Raw genomic sequence first — 19,093 nt, 5'->3', positions numbered from 1 at the left:
TATCACTCTAGTAAAATGAGTCCTAAGACCCTCTGGTGGTTGAACATTCTGGGCCTGATAGCAGGATCTGATAAAGGCAGAGATCCACTTGGAGAGTCTTTGCTTAGAGATAGCATCACCCTTTGATCTCTTGGTAGTAGAAACAAAAGCCTAGGGGATTCAGGAAACGGTTTAGTTCTGTCAAGGTAGAATGCATGAGCCTGTCGTATGTCGAGGGTATGTGATGCAGCTTCCTGTGAAGTTGTGTGAGGGCTGGGATGGAATACAGGTAAGTGTCTTGACTGTTTAAGGTGGAAGGTAGACACCACCTTGGGGAGGAATTTGGGGTGGGTTTGTATGGTAAGATTGTGTTTAGAGAAAATGGGGTAGGAAGGGTAGGCCATCAGGGTGCTTATTTCACCAACCCTTATTGTTGACATTATGGCAACCAAGAAAGCCACTTTCATGGACATGTAGAGCAGGAATGAGGCGGCCAGGAGCTCAAAAAGGGGTTTCATAAGAGCGCAGAGAACTAGGTTGAGACTCCAGGAGGGTACTGGTGAATGAATCTCAGGGTAGAGATTTTGCAGGCCCGTGAGGAAGCGTTTCATGGTGGGGTGTGCGAAAGTGAATAGCCGTCCAGAGTGTCATGGAAGGTGGTAAGGGCTGCGAGGTGTACTGTGATAAAACTGAGTGAAAACGCATCCTGTTTTAGTTCGAAAAGATAGTCTAAGATGTCAAGGAGCGTGGCAGTCTGGGGTATTAGGCATCTGTAGAAGCACCAGATGGAGAAGCATTTCCACTTCTGCAGGTAAGTATTACAAGTGGAGTCCTTTCTACTGTGCAGGAGGACATGTCAGACCTGTTCTGAGCAGGCTAATTTGTGGGATTAAAACCATGAAGGAACAACACCATCAGATGGAGTTTCCAGAGCTGCGGAGGAAGAAGCTGACTGCAGTGCTGGGATAGGAGATGTGGTCTTTTGGGGAGAGTACGGGGAGGACGGATGGACATGCGTAGCGGGTAAGGAAACCATGTCCGCTTGGGCCAAGCTGGGGCAATAAGTATGACCCGGGCCCTGTCCTCTGTGATGTTGCGCAGAACCCTGTGTATGCTCGGAATCAGTGGATAAGTGTACATGAGGGTGTTGTTCCAAGGAATGAGATGGCATTTGCAGTTTTGAGGAGTGGCAAACAGGTTTATTAACCGAATGCCTAGTGGAAGGAGAGCTGTCGTTTTATCGAGGTATGTAATTCCCATTCATACTTCTCAGAAAAGTGTCTGCTGAGTGTGACAGCAGTAGTGTTGTGACACGTGGGCAGGAAGGAAACGATGACTTTTATGTGATGTATGCACCAATTCCATAGTTTAATGGCTGTTGTGCATAGGGAGCAGGGGCGGCTCTACGTATTTTGCCACCCCAAACACGGCAGGCAGGCTGCCTTCGGCAGCTTGCCTGCAGGAGGTCCCCGGTCCTGCGGATTTGGCGGCATGCCTGTGGGAGGTTCGCCAAAGCCATGAGACCAGCGGGCCCTTCACAGGCATGCTGCAGAAGGCAACCTGCCTGCCGCCCTCACGGCAACAGGCAGAGTGCCCCCCGTGGCTTGCCGCCCTAGGCACGCACTTGGCGTGCTGGTGCCTGGAGCCGCCCCTGATAGGGAGTGAGATTGTGCTCCTCCCTGCCTGACAGTTCCGAGTTCTAGGAGATTGATGTGCAGACACGTCTCTGATAGGGACCAGCGGCCCCGTGCCTTGTGGTCACCTAAGTGCGCTCCGCGATCTATCTGGAAAGTGACCGTGGTCAGCATGAGTACTGGGAAGTGTGGATGGAAGGGAACATCCATGCATAGGTTCTCTGGTTTTGTCTACCAATGTAGGGAGGCCAATACATTCAGTGGTGGAGTTAGTGTTATGCAGAAACTATGTCTGCTGGGTTGGATGAATGTATATATGGAAATAGGCATCTTGTAGGGTGAGGGCTGTGAACCAGACCCCTTTTGCAGAGCAGGTATTATTGTGTCCAATGCAACCATCCTGAATTTTTGTACGTGTACAAACTTGTTCAGTTGGCGTATATCCAATATAGGTCTCCACTCCCTGCCTCTCTTTTGGGAGTAGAATCCTTTACCCCGATGTTGCATCATCACATGTTCGACTGCATCTAGGTGGAGAAGATGTGCTATTTCCACAAAGAGAAGGTGCTCGTGAGAGGGGTCCCTAAGAGGGAGGGAAAAAGGGTGGGCAGGGAAAAATAGGAAAGGGATGGAGTGAACTGACTGAGCTATTTCCAGGACCCAGTGGTCCTGCGTGATCTGTTGCCAGACATGGTGGAAAGTCTGAAGGCAGTAGCCAAATGGGCAAATAGGCGGCTGAGTCAAGAGGTGGTTGCGTAGACCCCCGACCAGCACTTCAAAATTGTTTGTTACCCGATGGTGAGAAGTAGTTGGTTGCACCTGGTTTTGCCTGTGTCTAGGAGGTCTGTTGTGGTTTTTCCCAGCGTCATAGGGTCTGGACTGGGGTCAGTGGTATTGTTGTGCGTGGTGCCTCTGATAAGGTTGATACCATTGTCTCTTGGGGAGGGACGGGTATATGTCCAATGTGCGCAGAGTGTCTCTGGAGTCTTTTATAGTGTGAAAGATTTCATGCGGTTTTTTGGTTTTGTTTTGTTTTGAAAAAAAGAGGTTCTTTGTCAAAGGGGAGACTCTCCACTTTGGACTGCAAATCTTCGGGGACACTGGATGCCGAGAGCCAAGACGACCAGCGCATCACCACTGCAGTGGTGCAGGCTGCTGGATCAGTCATGTCTATGGATGCTTGTAGTGTCCTCCTAGACACCAACTGACCTTCGACGAGGACTAACAGGAAGTCTGCTCTCCTGTCCTCCGGTATATGGGAGGCAAATCAAAGAGCTTGTTGTAGTTGTCATGGTCATAGCTTGCAAGGAGGGTGGAATAAATTTGCAATTCTAAATTGCAAAGTAGAAGAGTATAAACTTTGCAGTCCAGGAGGTCAAGACGTTTGAGGTCCTTGTCCTGCAGAGTGGGCAGGTAGTGTGGCTGCTTTGTTCTGTGTGTCGCTACATCCACCACAATAGAATTGGGTTGTGGGTGGGGAAAAAAAGAAATTGATGTCCCTCCTGGGCACATAGTATTTATGTTGAGCTTTCTTGCATGTTGGCGGGGTCTGTGAGAGAGTACCAGTTGGTTCTAAGAGAGCTTTCTCTATGGGTAATACTAATTTTGAAGGTGCAGAGGGTTGAAGGATTTTGAGAAGCCTATGTTGTGTCTCCTGGGCTTCCTCCAAAGGGATGTCCTGGCTGACTGCCACTCTCTTAAAAAGTTCCTGGAATTGCATAAAGTCATCCATGTTTTGTGGAGGTGGAGGCATAAGGGCGACTTCTCCAGCTGATGGCAAGGCAGAAGCCAATAAAACAGGGAAGGGTTCATAGCCCATGTCTTCAGGAGCTCTAGATGTTGATAGAGCTGGGGTATAGACATAGGACGAGCTTGTGGCCCGGTAGAAGGGGCGCAAGGAGGAGTGGTGGCAGGAGCTGACCATGGGTACCACTGAGGCCATGGCACCGGGTAGGAAAAAGATGGGTCCTGGCCACTGGGGGAGAAAGTAGGGAAACTGATGCTGATTCATATAATGCCCCATGTCTTGGGGTATGTATGGCTCCAGTGGGGTGGGAGGGGAAGGTTCAGGCATGGAGAACTCTGCCTGCTACTGTGTGCCATTCTCACTATCAGTGAAAGTATCCAGGTCACATGGGGACAGCTGCTGTTCAAACAGTGAGTGCTCCCTGTCCAGGAGCGGAGAGTCAGGCTTAGGGGCCACAGAGATATCCTGCTGATACAGGAATTATTGCTGCTCCCTAGGCTGGTGTGCTGCAGAATGTGAAGTCTGAGTGGCAGCCTGGAGTGATTTTAGTTTCACTTTGGCAGGAGCTGAGAGCCCTTTGTGAGAGCCCCACAGGGGGTCTGAATCTGCTCGGGGGTAGCAGGCAGGCTTGGTGCCAGAAGTGGAACGCGTTGTCGGCACCAGATCCATTGTCGGTGCCAGGGGAACCAGTGCCAAGGAGAGCTTCCCACTGCAGGAAATCAGGTCCCTGTTTTTGAGCCCTGTGAGAGTTGCTTGTAAAGTGCAGGGGGGCCGTCAGAGTTTCCTGATCTCGGGGCTGACAGCACCAAGGGTAAAGACCCTGCAGGAGATCGTTTACCCTCTTGAGTGTCTCTGAAGCCCTTGGCATTATTGCACTAGTAATGCCAGGGGAGAGCATCTCAGTGGGAGACAAACTTGAGGGGAAAATTTTTTTTTTTAAACTAAGTAACTTTTCTAAAGGAAGGGAAACTGGGATGTTACAAACTAACTCTTTCCATGTTTTTTGTAATTGTTTCCTTCAAAAACCAGGGAAGAGGACCAGCACTACTCTGAGTCCTGTCTTGGGCCGAGGATGGTTGAGGAGGAACTGAGGAGAGTGTGAGATACACACACTCAGTATCTCCCATCCCATTGGAATCTTCCTAACTGAGTGCATGCGTCCTGACCAGGCACTACGACCGAAAATCTCTGATCAACGGCGCCGGGACGCACCGTCACCTATAGTGGAGCACCCACAGGGACAGCACTCGAAGAAGATGACATCTTTTCTTGCATTATGTTCAGCATCTGTTCTCTCATTCCTACATATTTTCTCATTTCACCTCCTTGTATTTTCTTCTTCATTTCTGTTCAATATTCTCCACTGTATTTTCTCCTTCCATCTCCCTCCAAAATCTTACTTTTGATCCCCTACTGCTTTTTCCTAATTTAATTACTTCAGTCTCTCTTCCTGTGTATTTCTTGCACACATCCATCCTTAGACCTGCACATTTGGTTTCAAATGTGCAGTTTGCTGTAGATATTTTTGCATTTAATACATATACAGACACTGTATAAAAGGTCAGTTCATTACAGTTGTCACATTAGCAACTATTATAACAGAAGATTCTGGTTTTTAATTCTGATAATACTATTGAAGACAAATCTTTACACAGAGAAATTTATTATCGCAATTAATGTGGGGAAAACTGGAGGCTGAAATACACGTGTTCCACTTCTGTGTTTTTCTGTCACTAATCTCATCAGGGATTGTTTCCCTTTAAAGAGGAAAAATATCTACCATTTCAGAAAGTTACCCTGTGAAAGAATGTTAAACAGAGCTATTGACTGACATAGTCAACACTAAAGAAGGCGTGATTAGTATTAGTTTACAGAAGTATGGGATAATGCCTTTGCTATTCTGATTTGTGATGAAAACACATCTTAAAGTCAAATGCTACTAGCCTTAATACTGTGAAACTAAACCCTGACTTCCAACTAGTCTAGGTATGTTTGACCACTGTTTTATATAAATATATTGATCACCCCGAGGACAGTCAGTATTTGAAAGTATCTTCTGCAACGTGCTGCAACATTTGAAAACAGTCTTAGACATGGGTACTGAATTAAAATGGATACACTATTAGCTCATGGATTTGCCCAGCTTGGGCTCCAGTAAATTTGGCTGTAATTTAATATTCCATGTAACAGTGTAAATATTTCAGACTCAGTATTTTTTTCCAGTTAAATATATCTAGTTATGTACAGCTCAGAGGTTAATAATGGCACATATGCAGCTCTACCACATCGGGTTCACAGGAAATTAGAGAAGCAATATCATCCATATTTCTCACGAAAAGTTAGTCAACTAATCATCCTTAGCTGCTTCATTGCTTATAATACAATTCTGACTCAATATCAGACCTTACCCATTTTTACAGGAATCAAGTGCCTCTATATCCAACACCTGTTACAAGTTCTCTAGCCTTATCCTTACAACATGTCTCTGCCCTTTCTTAAAGCAGTGACAATGAAAGAGTGAGCCCCTTCAGGTTGTTTATATGTTTCTATCAATTTGGCAACCTTCATTTACACAACAGTGGTTGTTGGGGTTTTTTTGGTCATTTGTGAGACACTCTCATGATAAGGTAACAGCAATAGGGTGGGAACAGAAATTTCAGTCCCCTTCAATTTGTACTACAAAAAATAATTAGTACGCTATTCTTGTAATACCAATTATTTCAGGTAGTACTAGAAACAGAAATCATGCTAGATGTCTTAGTGATTATTATATGCCTAAAAATTACAAGAAACTTCTGTTAGAATTTGGTCTCTGAAAGCATTTTGAAAAATTAACTAAAAAAACACAATAACTATGAACTGATTACTAGAAGCAGAAAATAATGTGTTGCAAATGGAAGACATATACCATTTAGCTTAGTTGGCCAATGTTACTGTCCTCTAGTATAGGACCTTATTCATTGTTACTCTGCAGAGAAGAAAGGTACAGAAAATAATGCAAGTGTCTTTCCTCCTCCTTCTCTACTCCCTGCTTTCCTCAAAGCAAGAAATAGCTCCCGGTAGATTTAGAAAATTTCTATATATATATATATATATATATATAAGTTCTTCATGTTGCATGTGAGCTTGTCTATTGAAGAGAGAACCGTATCATTCAGGGACTTAGGGGTAATTTACAATTAGAGATAATCTGATAATGAATTTGTATCTAGAGTTTATATGTAATCTGGCATGCATACCAAGAAAGTTGATAGACTCCTGTAAAGATAATGTAGACTCTCAACTTACCAACTCCCAAAGGCACGAAATGTATTTTTTTAAAATAAGGTACCAGCACCAAAAGATTACAACTTCCATAATGCACCTTTGCACACTTCAGTAATTAGCTTCCATTCCAGATTTCTCTTTCCACGTCTCTCCCATATTGTTTTATAAATACCACTTGTTTTTGGATGGCAAGAGACCAAAGGGCAAATTTGCACGTGTATTCAGGTGCCTAAAGATGCAGATATACATCTAGTGGGATTCACAAAACAGCCTAAGTCAGGCACCTAATTCCAATTGACTTCATGAAAGAAATTCACTATAAAAGCCAATTAGTAATAGTGATGTTACCTAAATTAAAGTTCTCAGCAGTGTACTTTTTAAAAGTTAACGTGTGAAATCCTGATCTGAACATATAAATTTCCTTCTTGCAGGAAGTTACTCTTTTTTCTTATATGTCAGTTAGATTTGGTTGAATAACTTCCAGCTATTTAAAGACCAATAAGGGTTGATTGGTAGCACCATAAACCTCACTAAAAGTAATTGAATTACTCTCTCATCCATTCCCAATCTATACTTTATGTCAGAATTTTTCAGACCTCGCCAACCTTTCAGTATTTCCGGCTGTCAACTAAACTACTGCGGTATTCAGCTTTTGCAGCAGAACACTCTTACATAACAGTCAAGGTAACCAAACAATATACAGACTATGATCGCTTACAAAAACCACAAGATAAGCATGATATTACTAAGAATCACTAACTAGTAAGTTACTCTACAGAATGATCTAAATCCAACAATCTTAAGAATTTCTCAATCTTAATTATAAGAGACTTCAGATAAGATAAATAAGATTAAATAGTTTAAAAGATTAATATCTATACCATTTACTCTGAAAAGCTAGATTTAATTCCTGACATGTATGTCCAAAGTCTAGAGCATATTTTATTACCTATTACTGCAAATGATTCAAAACTTAAGCATGTTAACCATATGAACTTTGAATATTTTTTTTACCCAATGTTACTATGATTTATTATACTATTAGACAACACGAAGTGCAATGAGTTACAGTCTTGACATGTGCATACTTCATTGATATTAATGAAAATTACACATTACAAGGATTCAAATGCCATGGACATTGATACACATAACAGAATTACCAACTCCAAAGTATTAAAGTTGTAGGTTTTTACGAAAATACCAGTGGTAAATGACTTGAAGAGAAACACTCAATCCTAAGGATGTTTCTGGAGTTGTTCTGAAGTGGGGTTCCTGAGTTTTTTGTTACAGCTGAAGTGTGACTGGGAAGCTTAATTACTACAATGAACATATATTTTAACCATGTAAGAAACATTTTTCCTTCTCATCTGAATGGAAACTTAAAGAACAGAAGAATGGCCATACTGGGTCAGACCAAAAATCCATCTAGCTCAGCAGCCTGTCTTCCGATAGTAGTCAATGCCAGGTGCCCCAGAGGGAATGAAGTTTCAACAACTGCACTCTAGTCTCAGGTTAAGTAATATTCTGATGTATAAACATATCAATTATCATTAAGTCAGTGAAATCTTTCCCTTTAAACTTTTCTTTTTTAAAATGAATTAAACTGTAGTTTCTCCGGTTGATTCTTCCCCATTAAATTTACCACTAAGGGGGATTTTGTTCTTATTTATGTTGGAGTAAATTGGAATAACTATTGAGGTTAACTACTATACCACTTATCAGAGGGGTAGCCGTGTTAGTCTGGATCTGTAAAAGCAGCAAAGAATCCTGTGGCACCTTATAGACTAGCAGACGTTTAACGTCTGTTACTCTATAAGGTGCCACAGGATTCTTTGCTGCTTTTACTATACCACTTGTAATCCTGAAGTACGTGGCATGCATAAATTGCATAATTTTCGCTGTTCTACAAATTTAAAAAGTATGAAATTGCAGTTCTGTGGTTCTTTGAATAGCTAAAAGGTTCTATTTCCCATCTTACTTAAAATGTTTGCTCCTGTGAAAGTAAGGAGCTACAGCAAAACCAGGGCCCACCCAACTCAACCAACATATCTCAATCCTGTCATGTAAATGGCCACCAATGCACCATTGTGTAGTGGTTACCAATAAGACCAAAGTTTAAATTCAAAGTTGCTAGTAATGAAACAATAGCACATTAAATAAGTGACTCACTTAGTCACACATTTGCTTGAAGTCTTTTCTTTTTAAGACAGATATTCTAGGATCCCTATTTTATGGGCATTTAATTCTGAATTCTCCAATCCAATTGTAGTAGCCTACAGCAGAGAAAACCAGATGCAATTCCTAGAAGAGCTTGTCATCAATGCACCTTGAGCTGGCCAGATGGCCCCTTTCATCATTTGCTGGAGACAGTCTGAGTTTGCCTCCACAATGTTCTCAAAATGCTAAGCCAGGGAGCAGAAAATGGTACTGTTCCTATACTAACACACAGGCCAACAGACCACGAGTGCAGTTCTCCCACCTAACCAGAGATTTCTCTCTATTCTCTATATTAGGATAATCTTTCCTCTTTTCTTTTTCTGTCAGATGTTTATGCGTGAACAACTATTGAAAAGAAATCAGCCCCTCCTCCCCGAAAAAAATTAAAATAATAAAAAAAACCCACAGAAAATTGGCTTAAAAATCACAAAATTTTTGAAAAAATTGTAAGGTTTAGATTTGTCCTCTTGTTTTACTTGCCATTTGGTTTTAGAACATTTACAGTACACCTGAATCAAGTTTTTCAGGTTTTTCACAGCTACCATGAGGGCGAGAAACTGATGTTTTTAAATGAAAGCTGAGATTCTCACAATCACATGACTCCAGGAGCCAGAGCTTTACTAAAACCACCAAATACTACAAGTCTTGCAATAAAACTACGAGAAGTTGGTAACATCAGTCATGCCTCAAAGACCACACTCTGAATACTTCTAAGTATAATGCTTTCCTTATTGATGCATAGAGGAGCAGTCGCATGGATGAGACTTACACCAGTGCCAGTTTCACTCTCCTTTTGTTAATTGAGCACAGGAATGGGCATCATTAGACCAGGATTATATGCTCAGCTACTGTTTCCATTGCAAACTGTATGTTTCCCATTTGATAGCATGTATGGGAGCAGTGTTATCAATCTATCAGAGCACTTCTCTCCCTGTGACATACTTTCACAGTTGCAGTCCACAAAGATACCTGAGCTGGAGCACCACTGGTACAAGTGGGAAGGCACGATGGGCAGGGTGCTCTCTGTTAGAGCCCTGTTCCTTTGGAATTCACTTCCTCCCTTAGTCCATAAAAGTTTGATAATCTTTAGTGCATGACAAGGCCATTCTTTTCTCTACCTCCAATAAGGAGATGGGTAGTGAGTAGGACTGGGTAGCAGTGAAGTGCAACTTGGGGGGGAAAGGGGAGGAATTTCTGGGGAGGTTAATTAAATTTGCATTTTTAGGTTATTTGATTTGATCATGGTACAATTGATGGGTCTGTTTATTCATTAATGCCTTTTTTAAAGATTGTCCAGGGTGCAAAGATTTTTGAATGGGTGAAGAGGAGCAGAAACACAAATACCCTCTACTGCTATAAGTTACTCTCTTAATTCAAGATGTAGAGCTCTATGCCATGGAGTTGTAAGTACTGAGTTACTTTGTTTTAAAATCTAAGAAATTACATCCAAGCCATTTCCCATCCCCCATGTTTAAAGAACGATAAGGTTATGAAGTCAAGCACTCAAAGAATTAGGAAATACCAAAATAAAAGTTGCCCATGCAACCTTAATTTAGCCCCTTTATATACATATAAGCTAGTCTTTAATAACATCATATATTTCATTCTGCTTTATTCAGTGCACAGAATGGACAGTGAATGAGGCAGAGGGTTGTCAGAAAAACAGACATATTCCACTGAGGCTAATGCACTAATTTATGGCCAGAACCCCTTGTACTGAGGAACCTCACAATCAATATAATTTAACGAGAGCTGAACATGCTGATCTGACCATTAAGTAGCATGAAGCCTAGTTAACTATTGCTGCTCAGTATGTTCATGAACATTTGACTCAACTTCTGCTTAAAATGGAATCCTATAAATTACTTACTTTAATTAAGTTAGTGAAATATTTTATTACATATTTCATTCAGTCCTTGCAGAAGGCTAGAAGGGGGATATTAAAGTTTGACATTACTCCTTCAGCTAGGGTGACCAGATAGCAAGTGTGAAAAATCAGGATGGGTGTGGGCGATAATAGGAGCCTATATAAGAAAAAGACTCAAGAATCGGGACATCTGGTCACCCTACCTTCAGCACAAGGTTTTGGAGCTTGAGATAAATTAGATTCTTTAATGCTAAGCTTTACAACACAGCAAATTATTTCATAAATTTTTGGCTTACTACCTTTTTTCCTAATTTATCTATTCACCAGCATTTATTTTGTATTACCAGTCACACAATTGAAATAAAAGGTCTTCATTTTTTTAAGCAGCCATACACTACTGGATAAGCATTTTACTCTGATAGAAGCATTTGTCAACATGAGACAGATGATCCCTATTCTTTATCATACATAGCAGTTGAATAACTAGGAAGCCCAATATTAGAATTTCTAGTATCAATAAGAACATTTGAAATTTGACATCTCACTGCGGTAACTCTGGTAATTTTAAAGCTATTGAACTATTTTTGTAAGAACCCTGCTACAACTGGGAACAACTGGGTGTGTCATTTAAAAAAGAACTTGGTAGGAAGTACTCAAGGTTTTTAAATAGTAACTGTGTTGCTAAATGAAAGTCACTGAGCTCATGTTACACTCAAGCTGATATAATTGAAAAGAACCAAATGAATCCAAAAGGCAACCCAATGCTATTTCAAATTAAAAACAATTGAGAAGTTGGTGGGTTTAAGAATACTACCATCTCATTTAGTTCTAAAGTATAATAAACGTTTAGGCTAAAAAAATTGTGGCAATAAATTACACACAGTGAAGAGAATGAATAGACACACATATACATTTAACTAAATAACCATGAAAGAAGAAGAAATGCACAACTCTTTGGGACGCTGTATGATGGACGGTGCCACCTCGATCATTTATTTTAGACATGACACATTGCTATACTACACCAATAGCCAATAATTTCTAGAGATTTACAGAAAAACTGAGCCATAAATATCAGGTTTAGTAGCCCTGCTCCCATCTTGACTAGCAGAAAGTCATTCATGCCGATACATTTCCCATGTCATACTCCTGCTCTTCTAGTTACTTAACTGCCATGGTATGAAGAGATTTGCAATCGCCTATACATATAAATACCAGAATTTGGATAATGTTGAAGCACTGAGCCCTAGCAACCCCCACAGGGTAGAAGCTGTGAACGGAGCTGAGGGACTGAAGCCCCGAGTCTCAGCACTCCCCCAGTTCTAAAGCCCTGAGCCCTGGTGCTACTGAGGGTCAGAAGCCCTGAGCCGACCTCCCCATGCCTGGAGCCCTGATCCCCTGCACCCTGCAGCCCAAACCCTCCATGGCTGAAGTCCTGAGGCCTTACAGTACTTGCTGTTTTGTTTTTGTCTCCACTGCTGCCTGAATGATTACTTTTGGTTCCACAAGGTGTCTAGTTGACTGATAAATCCAAGGCTCTGAGGTTCTATTGTATAAAAAAAACTTTATACAAAACAATGTAAACAAGGAATAATGCATTAGCATCAAAACGAAATGCATACTAATTTGGAACAAGCTCACCTCATATGGTATATGAGAAACAGCATTGAAATTCCTAACATGACGATGACAGTGTACCAATTTGAGGCAAGTATTATGTATGTGTATACACACACGCACACACTCACAGGTGGAATTATATACAGTGTATGTCAGAAACCTGTCACTTGTATGTAATGTTTCTAATATTTTTTAAAAGACCATTTAGAGAGTCACTTATTCAGCACATACTGCTAATCTGTTGACAACCTTACTATTTTATCCGGGAACTCTCTGCAAGAGACTGCCTTGCCTCCAGGGTGATTGCATGACATTCGATCAACTTTCTGATGAAGAGTTATCCTAGTGTAAAGCTCTACCAGAAGTTTGGCAGGAAATGACCACTCACTCACTCTCTCTTCTAACTTAAGTTTTAAGTGTGCCAAAATTTGCCAGGATATTCAATTTACTGCTTGACGGTGTGGTCAGACTGAAATGTCTGAGCATTTTAGACATATTATGGAGCTATCATATGATACAGGTTCTACAGAAAATTGAACTTGTATTGAAATAAATTAAAAAAGCATGATGGTATGGTATGCAAGTATTTCCATTCTGCTCTAATCTTTCTGTATATTCGTACGTGAATCATAAAAATGATCAATGGTTAAACCTACTTTTCCTGCTAATTGAATAAATGGGGCCCTGTTGCGTGGTGGGGTTAAGATACAATTTTACATTACTATATGACATACCCATATTTGATCCCATTTTTCTTTCTCCAGGAACTAGGAGAGGAACTAGGGGTGTTAAAGGAAAAGTTCTCAAAGCCAATTAAAAGGAAGGATAGACAAGTGGTTAGAGAACTAGCCTAGGACTTGGGAGATCTGGGCTCAAGTCATAGAATCGTAAGACTGGAAAGGACCTTGAGAGGTTAACTAGTCCAGTTCCCTGCACTCATGGCAGGACTAAATAAAAACTAGACCATTCCTGACAGGTGTTTGTCTAATCTGTTCTTAAAATCTCCAACGACGGAGATTCCACAATCTTCCTAATTCGTTCCAGTGCTTAACTACCCTGACAGTAAGAAAGTTTTTTCTAATGTCCTTCCTAGGCAATCATTTCCCATTTTGTATGTGTGCAATTGCTCTCCATAAGTGGAGTACTTTGCTGTTCTCCTTATTGAATGTTATCCTATTTACTGCAGACCATTTCTCCAGTTTGCCTAGGATTAAAATGCAAAATGATCTATCCTCCAAAGCACATGGTATCATCCAAAAACTTTATAAGTATGCTCTCTATGCCATTATCTAAATCACTGAAGACGATATTGAACAGAACTGGACCCAGGACCGATCTTTTTGGGACCCCACTCAATATGCCCTTCCAGCTTGACTGTGAACCACTGATAATTGGATGAAAAACTGTTCCAGAGATTACACCTCTACCTTGATATAACGTTGTCCTCAGGAACCAAAAAAATCTTACCACATTATAGGTGAAACCATGTTACATTGAACTTGCTGTGGTCCACCGGAGTGCGCAGCTCTACCCCACCCCCACCGAGAGCACTGCTTTACAGCGTTATAACACAAATTCAGATATATCAAGGGAGAGGTATATAATGCACCTACTGTATAGTAGCTCTATCTAAGGTTGTATTTCCCTAGTTTGCCTATGAGAGGTTCATGCTAGACCAGAGTTTCTCAAATGGCTCTCTTTGCAGCCACAGCCTCCTGGGCTGTTATTGGGGGGTGGGAGGGACAAAGTAGCAGTCCCTCCCTGTTGCTTCTGGATGCACTGCCTTGGTGTTGATTGCTGCTGCTGCCGCTAGCAGTGGTTGGGCCCTACTCCCCCTGTGGAGACACCTGGGGCACAATGCTGGAGGACCAGGCAGCCAGTGAGTTCCCCACCTTCCCAGGGGTGGTGGGGTTAAGGCTTTGGGCTTCAGCCCTGGGGTGGCGAGGCAGTGGGGCAGCAGGCTCTGGCCACAGGGCTTCAGGCTCCAGCTCCCCCACCCCATCTCCCCCAGCCTTCCCATCCAGGGCTTAATTTTACTCAGCCCTGTCAAGCCTTGGGACAATCTGCTGTGAAAAGTGATATTTACAAACATACAAGTATCACTTTTCACAGCAGACTTACTAGCTAGCAATGAATAAATTACAACGATTTGGATGTGTATATGTGCATATTTAACTGTTTTTCCTAGAGTGAATTAAGTGTGAACGGCCACCAGCCAAAGTTGTTGGCTGCACTCTGAGGCCACTAAAAATTGTGTCTTGAGAACCGTGTTAGACAGTATCAAAAGCCATACTAAAATCAAGATGCATCACACATCTGTTGCTTCCCCCCCCACACTCTGCACCCATAAGGCTTGTAACTCTGTCAAAGAAAGCTATTAAGTTGGTTTGACATGATTTGTTTTTACAAGTCCACGCTGACTATTACTTATCACTTTAAGAACATAAGAATGGCCAGACTGGCTCAGACCAAAGATCCATCTAGCCCAATATCCTGTCTTCCGATAGCGGCCAATGCCAAGTGCCCCAGAAGAAATTAACAGAACAGGTAATCATTTAGTGATCTATTCCTTGTTGCCCATTTCCATATCTTTTCTGTGTTTGCAAACTGATTGCTTGATTATTTAGTCCATTTTTGGGTACCAAAGTTAAGCTGACTGGTGTGTAATTCCCTGGGTTCTCTATATTTCCCTTTTTATAGATGGGCACCATATTTGCTCTCTTCCAGTCCTCTGGAATCTCTCCTGTCTTCTATGAGCTTTTGAAGATAATCGTTAATGGCTCAGATACATCCTGGAACTCTCAAGCAGCTGACTGAGGAGGTATTTCATCAGGCCCAGGTGAGATGAAGACATCTAAATTGTCAAAGTAATTTTAAACTTGTTCTTTCCCAATTTTATCCTCAGACCCTATTTCTTTTTCACTGGCGTTCACTGTTAGAGGTCCCCGTCATTACTAACCTTGCTGGTGAAAACAGATTTCCTGAGAGACTTTGGACAAGGCACTTAGCCACTCTGTGCCTTAGTTCCCTATATGTAAAATGGGTCTAACATTACTGCTCTATCACACAAGGGTGTTTGAGAACAAATACATTAAAGACTGACATCCTCAGGTATCACAGATACTAATGGGTGCCATATAAGTACGTCTTCCATTTCATGGCTGACCACCACCACCCAGGCACACCTGCTACTTTTGTGACTTGTGCTTAGTACTCAGACAAGTTGGACAACATACCTTGCACAACAGTTTGCTAGCTTACTGTCTGACCTCCCTCAGGTTTCAGATTGTCAGAATTTACTTTGCTGAAGACTGACTAATCAGACACCATTTAAAATTACTCTTAGCTATATTTTAAAGTCAATCTAAACTAAAATAGGGATTTGGAGACTTGTGAATAATTACAGGAAGGCAGAGTTTACAAACATCTTAGCTATTTGCACTGCATAAAGTCAGTCAAGAAGTATGCTAACATTTTGAAACCCAGCAGCTAAATCATCATCCACAAAATCATCAGGCCAAATAAATCCTCAAATATTTTAGAAGCATCTTGCTATCATAAGCACAAGAATTTAATCCCGAATTAAGTTTCATTTTGCAATGGACATGAAGAACATTTCAGCATATTCCCATGCCTGCAATCTATACGAAAATCTTCCAAATTGAAAAAGCTGGGTTATTTCACACTTTTTCCTCATCACCTTTACAAAAGATTTTTTTTAAAAAACCTGAAAATAAAAATAAAATAGAGGGTTCCCACCAACTCCATCAATTCTACAAAATCGAAGGACATTTGTATTCAGTAAGTATCCTAGAATTTAAGCTAGTCAATTTCTGTCCCCACCCACTGTCCCCTTTCCCCTACTGGAATAGAACAAAGGTGCCAAGCACTACAAAGCTAAACAGCCCAAGGAAAGATTTGCTGCATGCCATATTTACCTTAGGAACACCTGTTAATTACCGAGTTCTTGGAAGCTTACTAAGGGCTCTATCCTGTTCTCACTGAAGTTAATAACAGAACTCCCATTCAAATGAGAAAAGCCTGAGTCCTAAAATTATGGGAAGCAATGAGTTATATTGCAAGAACAAACATGTCTATTTCATGGGAAAATATTGTCATCTATAAACATAACAATTACTCTGAGTCTAATCCAACATCTAGTGGTCTGAATACATTGTACTTAGTTCCTGTTTCTCTCCCCACTCTGAAGTGTGACGTTCAGTAATCTTTGAATTGGAGAGAAGTGTGGTCCTTCAGAAATAAAATACTCATATCCCACAGCAACTCATCTGAATGCCACAAATTACTAGTCTAATCCTTGAGATATTTTTTAAACTACCAATTTCAAAATTTAAACAAATAAATCAAGAAATATTTTTAAAATCTATTTTAGCACCTTCTGGTTATTATAGTACACAATTCACCTACAGAGTTTATTCTAAAATTAAATTGTAGCAGAACAGTTTCTGCTTCACATCTTAATTAGCAACCCAGTATACTGGTAGGTATAAAAATACTAATTACAAACTAAGGTTCTCTACAGGATATATTTCCACTAATTATATCAGACCTAACCTAATGACTTTAACAAAGCTAAGACCATTCTGAGCTACACTGCTTCAAAACTGCTCTGTTGCTAGCTGTTTTAAGAAAGAATTTTCTAGTCAAACATTTTTAAAAACTCTGACTGTAAAACATATTAGCTAACTTTAAAAATATTAGGTGGAAAAAACTTACTTGACAGTAACTCGACTGGACAAATCCTGAAGATCACCAGGATGAAAAAGCTGAGCTTCTTTCAATCCAATATTTTCACAAGCTTTCAGAAAAACATTTATATTATCCTGTGAAGAAAAGTGGAAAGTGATTGCTTAGTTAAGCAGCACTGAGTAGGTATTGCAAGTTGATTAGTATGAACGCCTAAGTTTCAAAGTCCAGCTCACGGAAAGAAAAAAAAACAACAAAAACCGCAATCTTCCGGATCATAAATACTAGCAATATTTCATATACGTGGCTGGGCTAGTTGCGATCTTTGTGACTGACACATACGTTAAAGATTACCTGGTATAAGGCAAGTGGCTAGCCAGTAGGCAGTAATCTGCACTTTGATGTCAGTTCTGCTCTGCAAACAAACGCCCTCTTTCTAGCTTTGCACGACAAGCCTCACCTCTCGTCTTTAAAAATAACTCCAGCTACTGACATTCACCCACCCAGAAACTGTTGGCAATGGAGGAATAGGAGGAGGAACATTCTGTTTCTATGATTACAGATTACAGAATGATTGTGGAATACGGCACCTGGAATCTGGGTTTGGTTGCTGAGCAGGCTCTTGAGAGAGAGAGAGAGAAAGAAACCAAACTGCATGATCAAGGAAGCAGCAAAAATATTTTTTTTTTTATAGTATGGAACTATAAAATATAGGAGTGGTACAGTACTCACTCATTGCACCTGCTACAGACAACTGCCTAGTAAAGACAGGGTAACCAAAATAGAACTGTAAAGATTGCACAATTCATTAATTCACTTTCTACTTCATAATCAACAGGGAATTTACAAGAAATTCCTTCTCATTAATACTAAACACTATTATATAAACAGAAGAATTTCCCTTTGCACACACTTCACAACTCAACATGGGAAAAAGGGTTATAGGAGAGGGGAGGCTAATGTTACTTAATTCATAAGGTAATATAGCTATGTCATTCAAAGTTTCTGTACTTAAAGTACTAGGTCAGACTTTGCACATTCTGTAAAACAGCCATTTCATCAACTCAGTACCATCTTAAAACAGCCTTTCCCCCTTTTTGCTCTCCCTGGAGGCAAGAGCTCAATAATTTACATTATAAAAGTTCCCCCCCGCCCCACTTAAAAAAAAAGTGTCAGTAGAATCTAATACAAAGCAGTTTAATAAGTGAACTACAGTTTTTGTAGGTCTTTAGACTCTAGTATGTCTTAGCATATTTATAAATGGATAAATTCAAGCTTCATTTCAGGAAAATGCTTGTATAACATTTAACATGTAGACAGTGTTGTTTTATACCATATGTCATAGACCCCAATCTTCACTGGACATGGAGGCCCATGGAATCAGAAGCATAATGCCTCCAAATGTAGGCTGTTCCCCTACTGCAGATGGGAGAGGGTGGAATCAGAGGAAAGAGTGGCACACTGGCAAAGGCACAGGAAGGAAGGATGAGGGAGGTGCTGCAGCACCCTGAGCTTTAGGCCCTGGCTGCCAGCCCCAGGCACACCCTCAGCTGTGGTCTGAGCCTTGGCACCCTTACCCCTGACTGTATCCCCCCTTCCGGAGCCATGGCTGAGGATGGGAGGGGCATGAGGTAAAAAGTTTGGGGACCACTGCTTTAGAGTTTCCTTAGCTGGCTTTCAGCACCACCACTATAAAAAGTGTTCATCGCCACTGCACAGTTGGGAAGAGGCAGGGCCATAATCACAACCCTGCCACCCCCAATCCCAAGCCTTCAACTGAGTGCACTGCTGTACAAGCAGTGAAATTATAGCTGCCTCTTGGGTGGGTGCACTGTGAGGAAAGGCTCTCATGCTCTCTCTCCTCCATCCAGTGCACCCACATAAAAGGCAGCTTCAATCTGGCACCTGAGGTGCACTGCCAGTTTGTTCAGGCCTACAAATTTATCTAAACTCAGAGCATACCTTTGCCTTCAGTGATTTTTATAAACTGAATGGAGCCTCAAAAGCTTCAATGAAATGGAGAACAAACACTGTACATTGGCCTGCAGAATG

At 41.2% G+C, this 19,093-nt stretch overlaps 1 protein-coding gene across 15 annotated transcripts in view; it reads right to left on the bottom strand.

The window, feature by feature from the left end:
* The window catches only part of LMO7 (LIM domain 7), a 197,556-nt gene that overhangs the window by 76,992 nt on the left and 101,471 nt on the right, over positions 1-19,093 (bottom strand). For 14 of the 15 annotated variants that reach the window (XM_030566674.1, XM_030566693.1, XM_030566684.1 and 11 more), the window contains one exon: positions 17,072-17,178. In XM_030566674.1, the coding sequence (XP_030422534.1) occupies positions 17,072-17,178 (107 nt within the window). Of the gene's footprint in view, positions 1-17,071; positions 17,179-17,395; positions 17,496-19,093 lie in introns of those variants that run through there. The other variant, XM_030566720.1, reaches the window with a different exon arrangement.

Source organism: Gopherus evgoodei, chromosome 1 (assembly GCF_007399415.2).
Source record: "Gopherus evgoodei ecotype Sinaloan lineage chromosome 1, rGopEvg1_v1.p, whole genome shotgun sequence".
NCBI classification, from domain to species: Eukaryota; Metazoa; Chordata; order Testudines; family Testudinidae; genus Gopherus; species Gopherus evgoodei.
The sequence above is the reverse complement of the archived record's forward strand: the minus strand, read 5'-3'. Positions and strand labels throughout refer to the sequence as shown.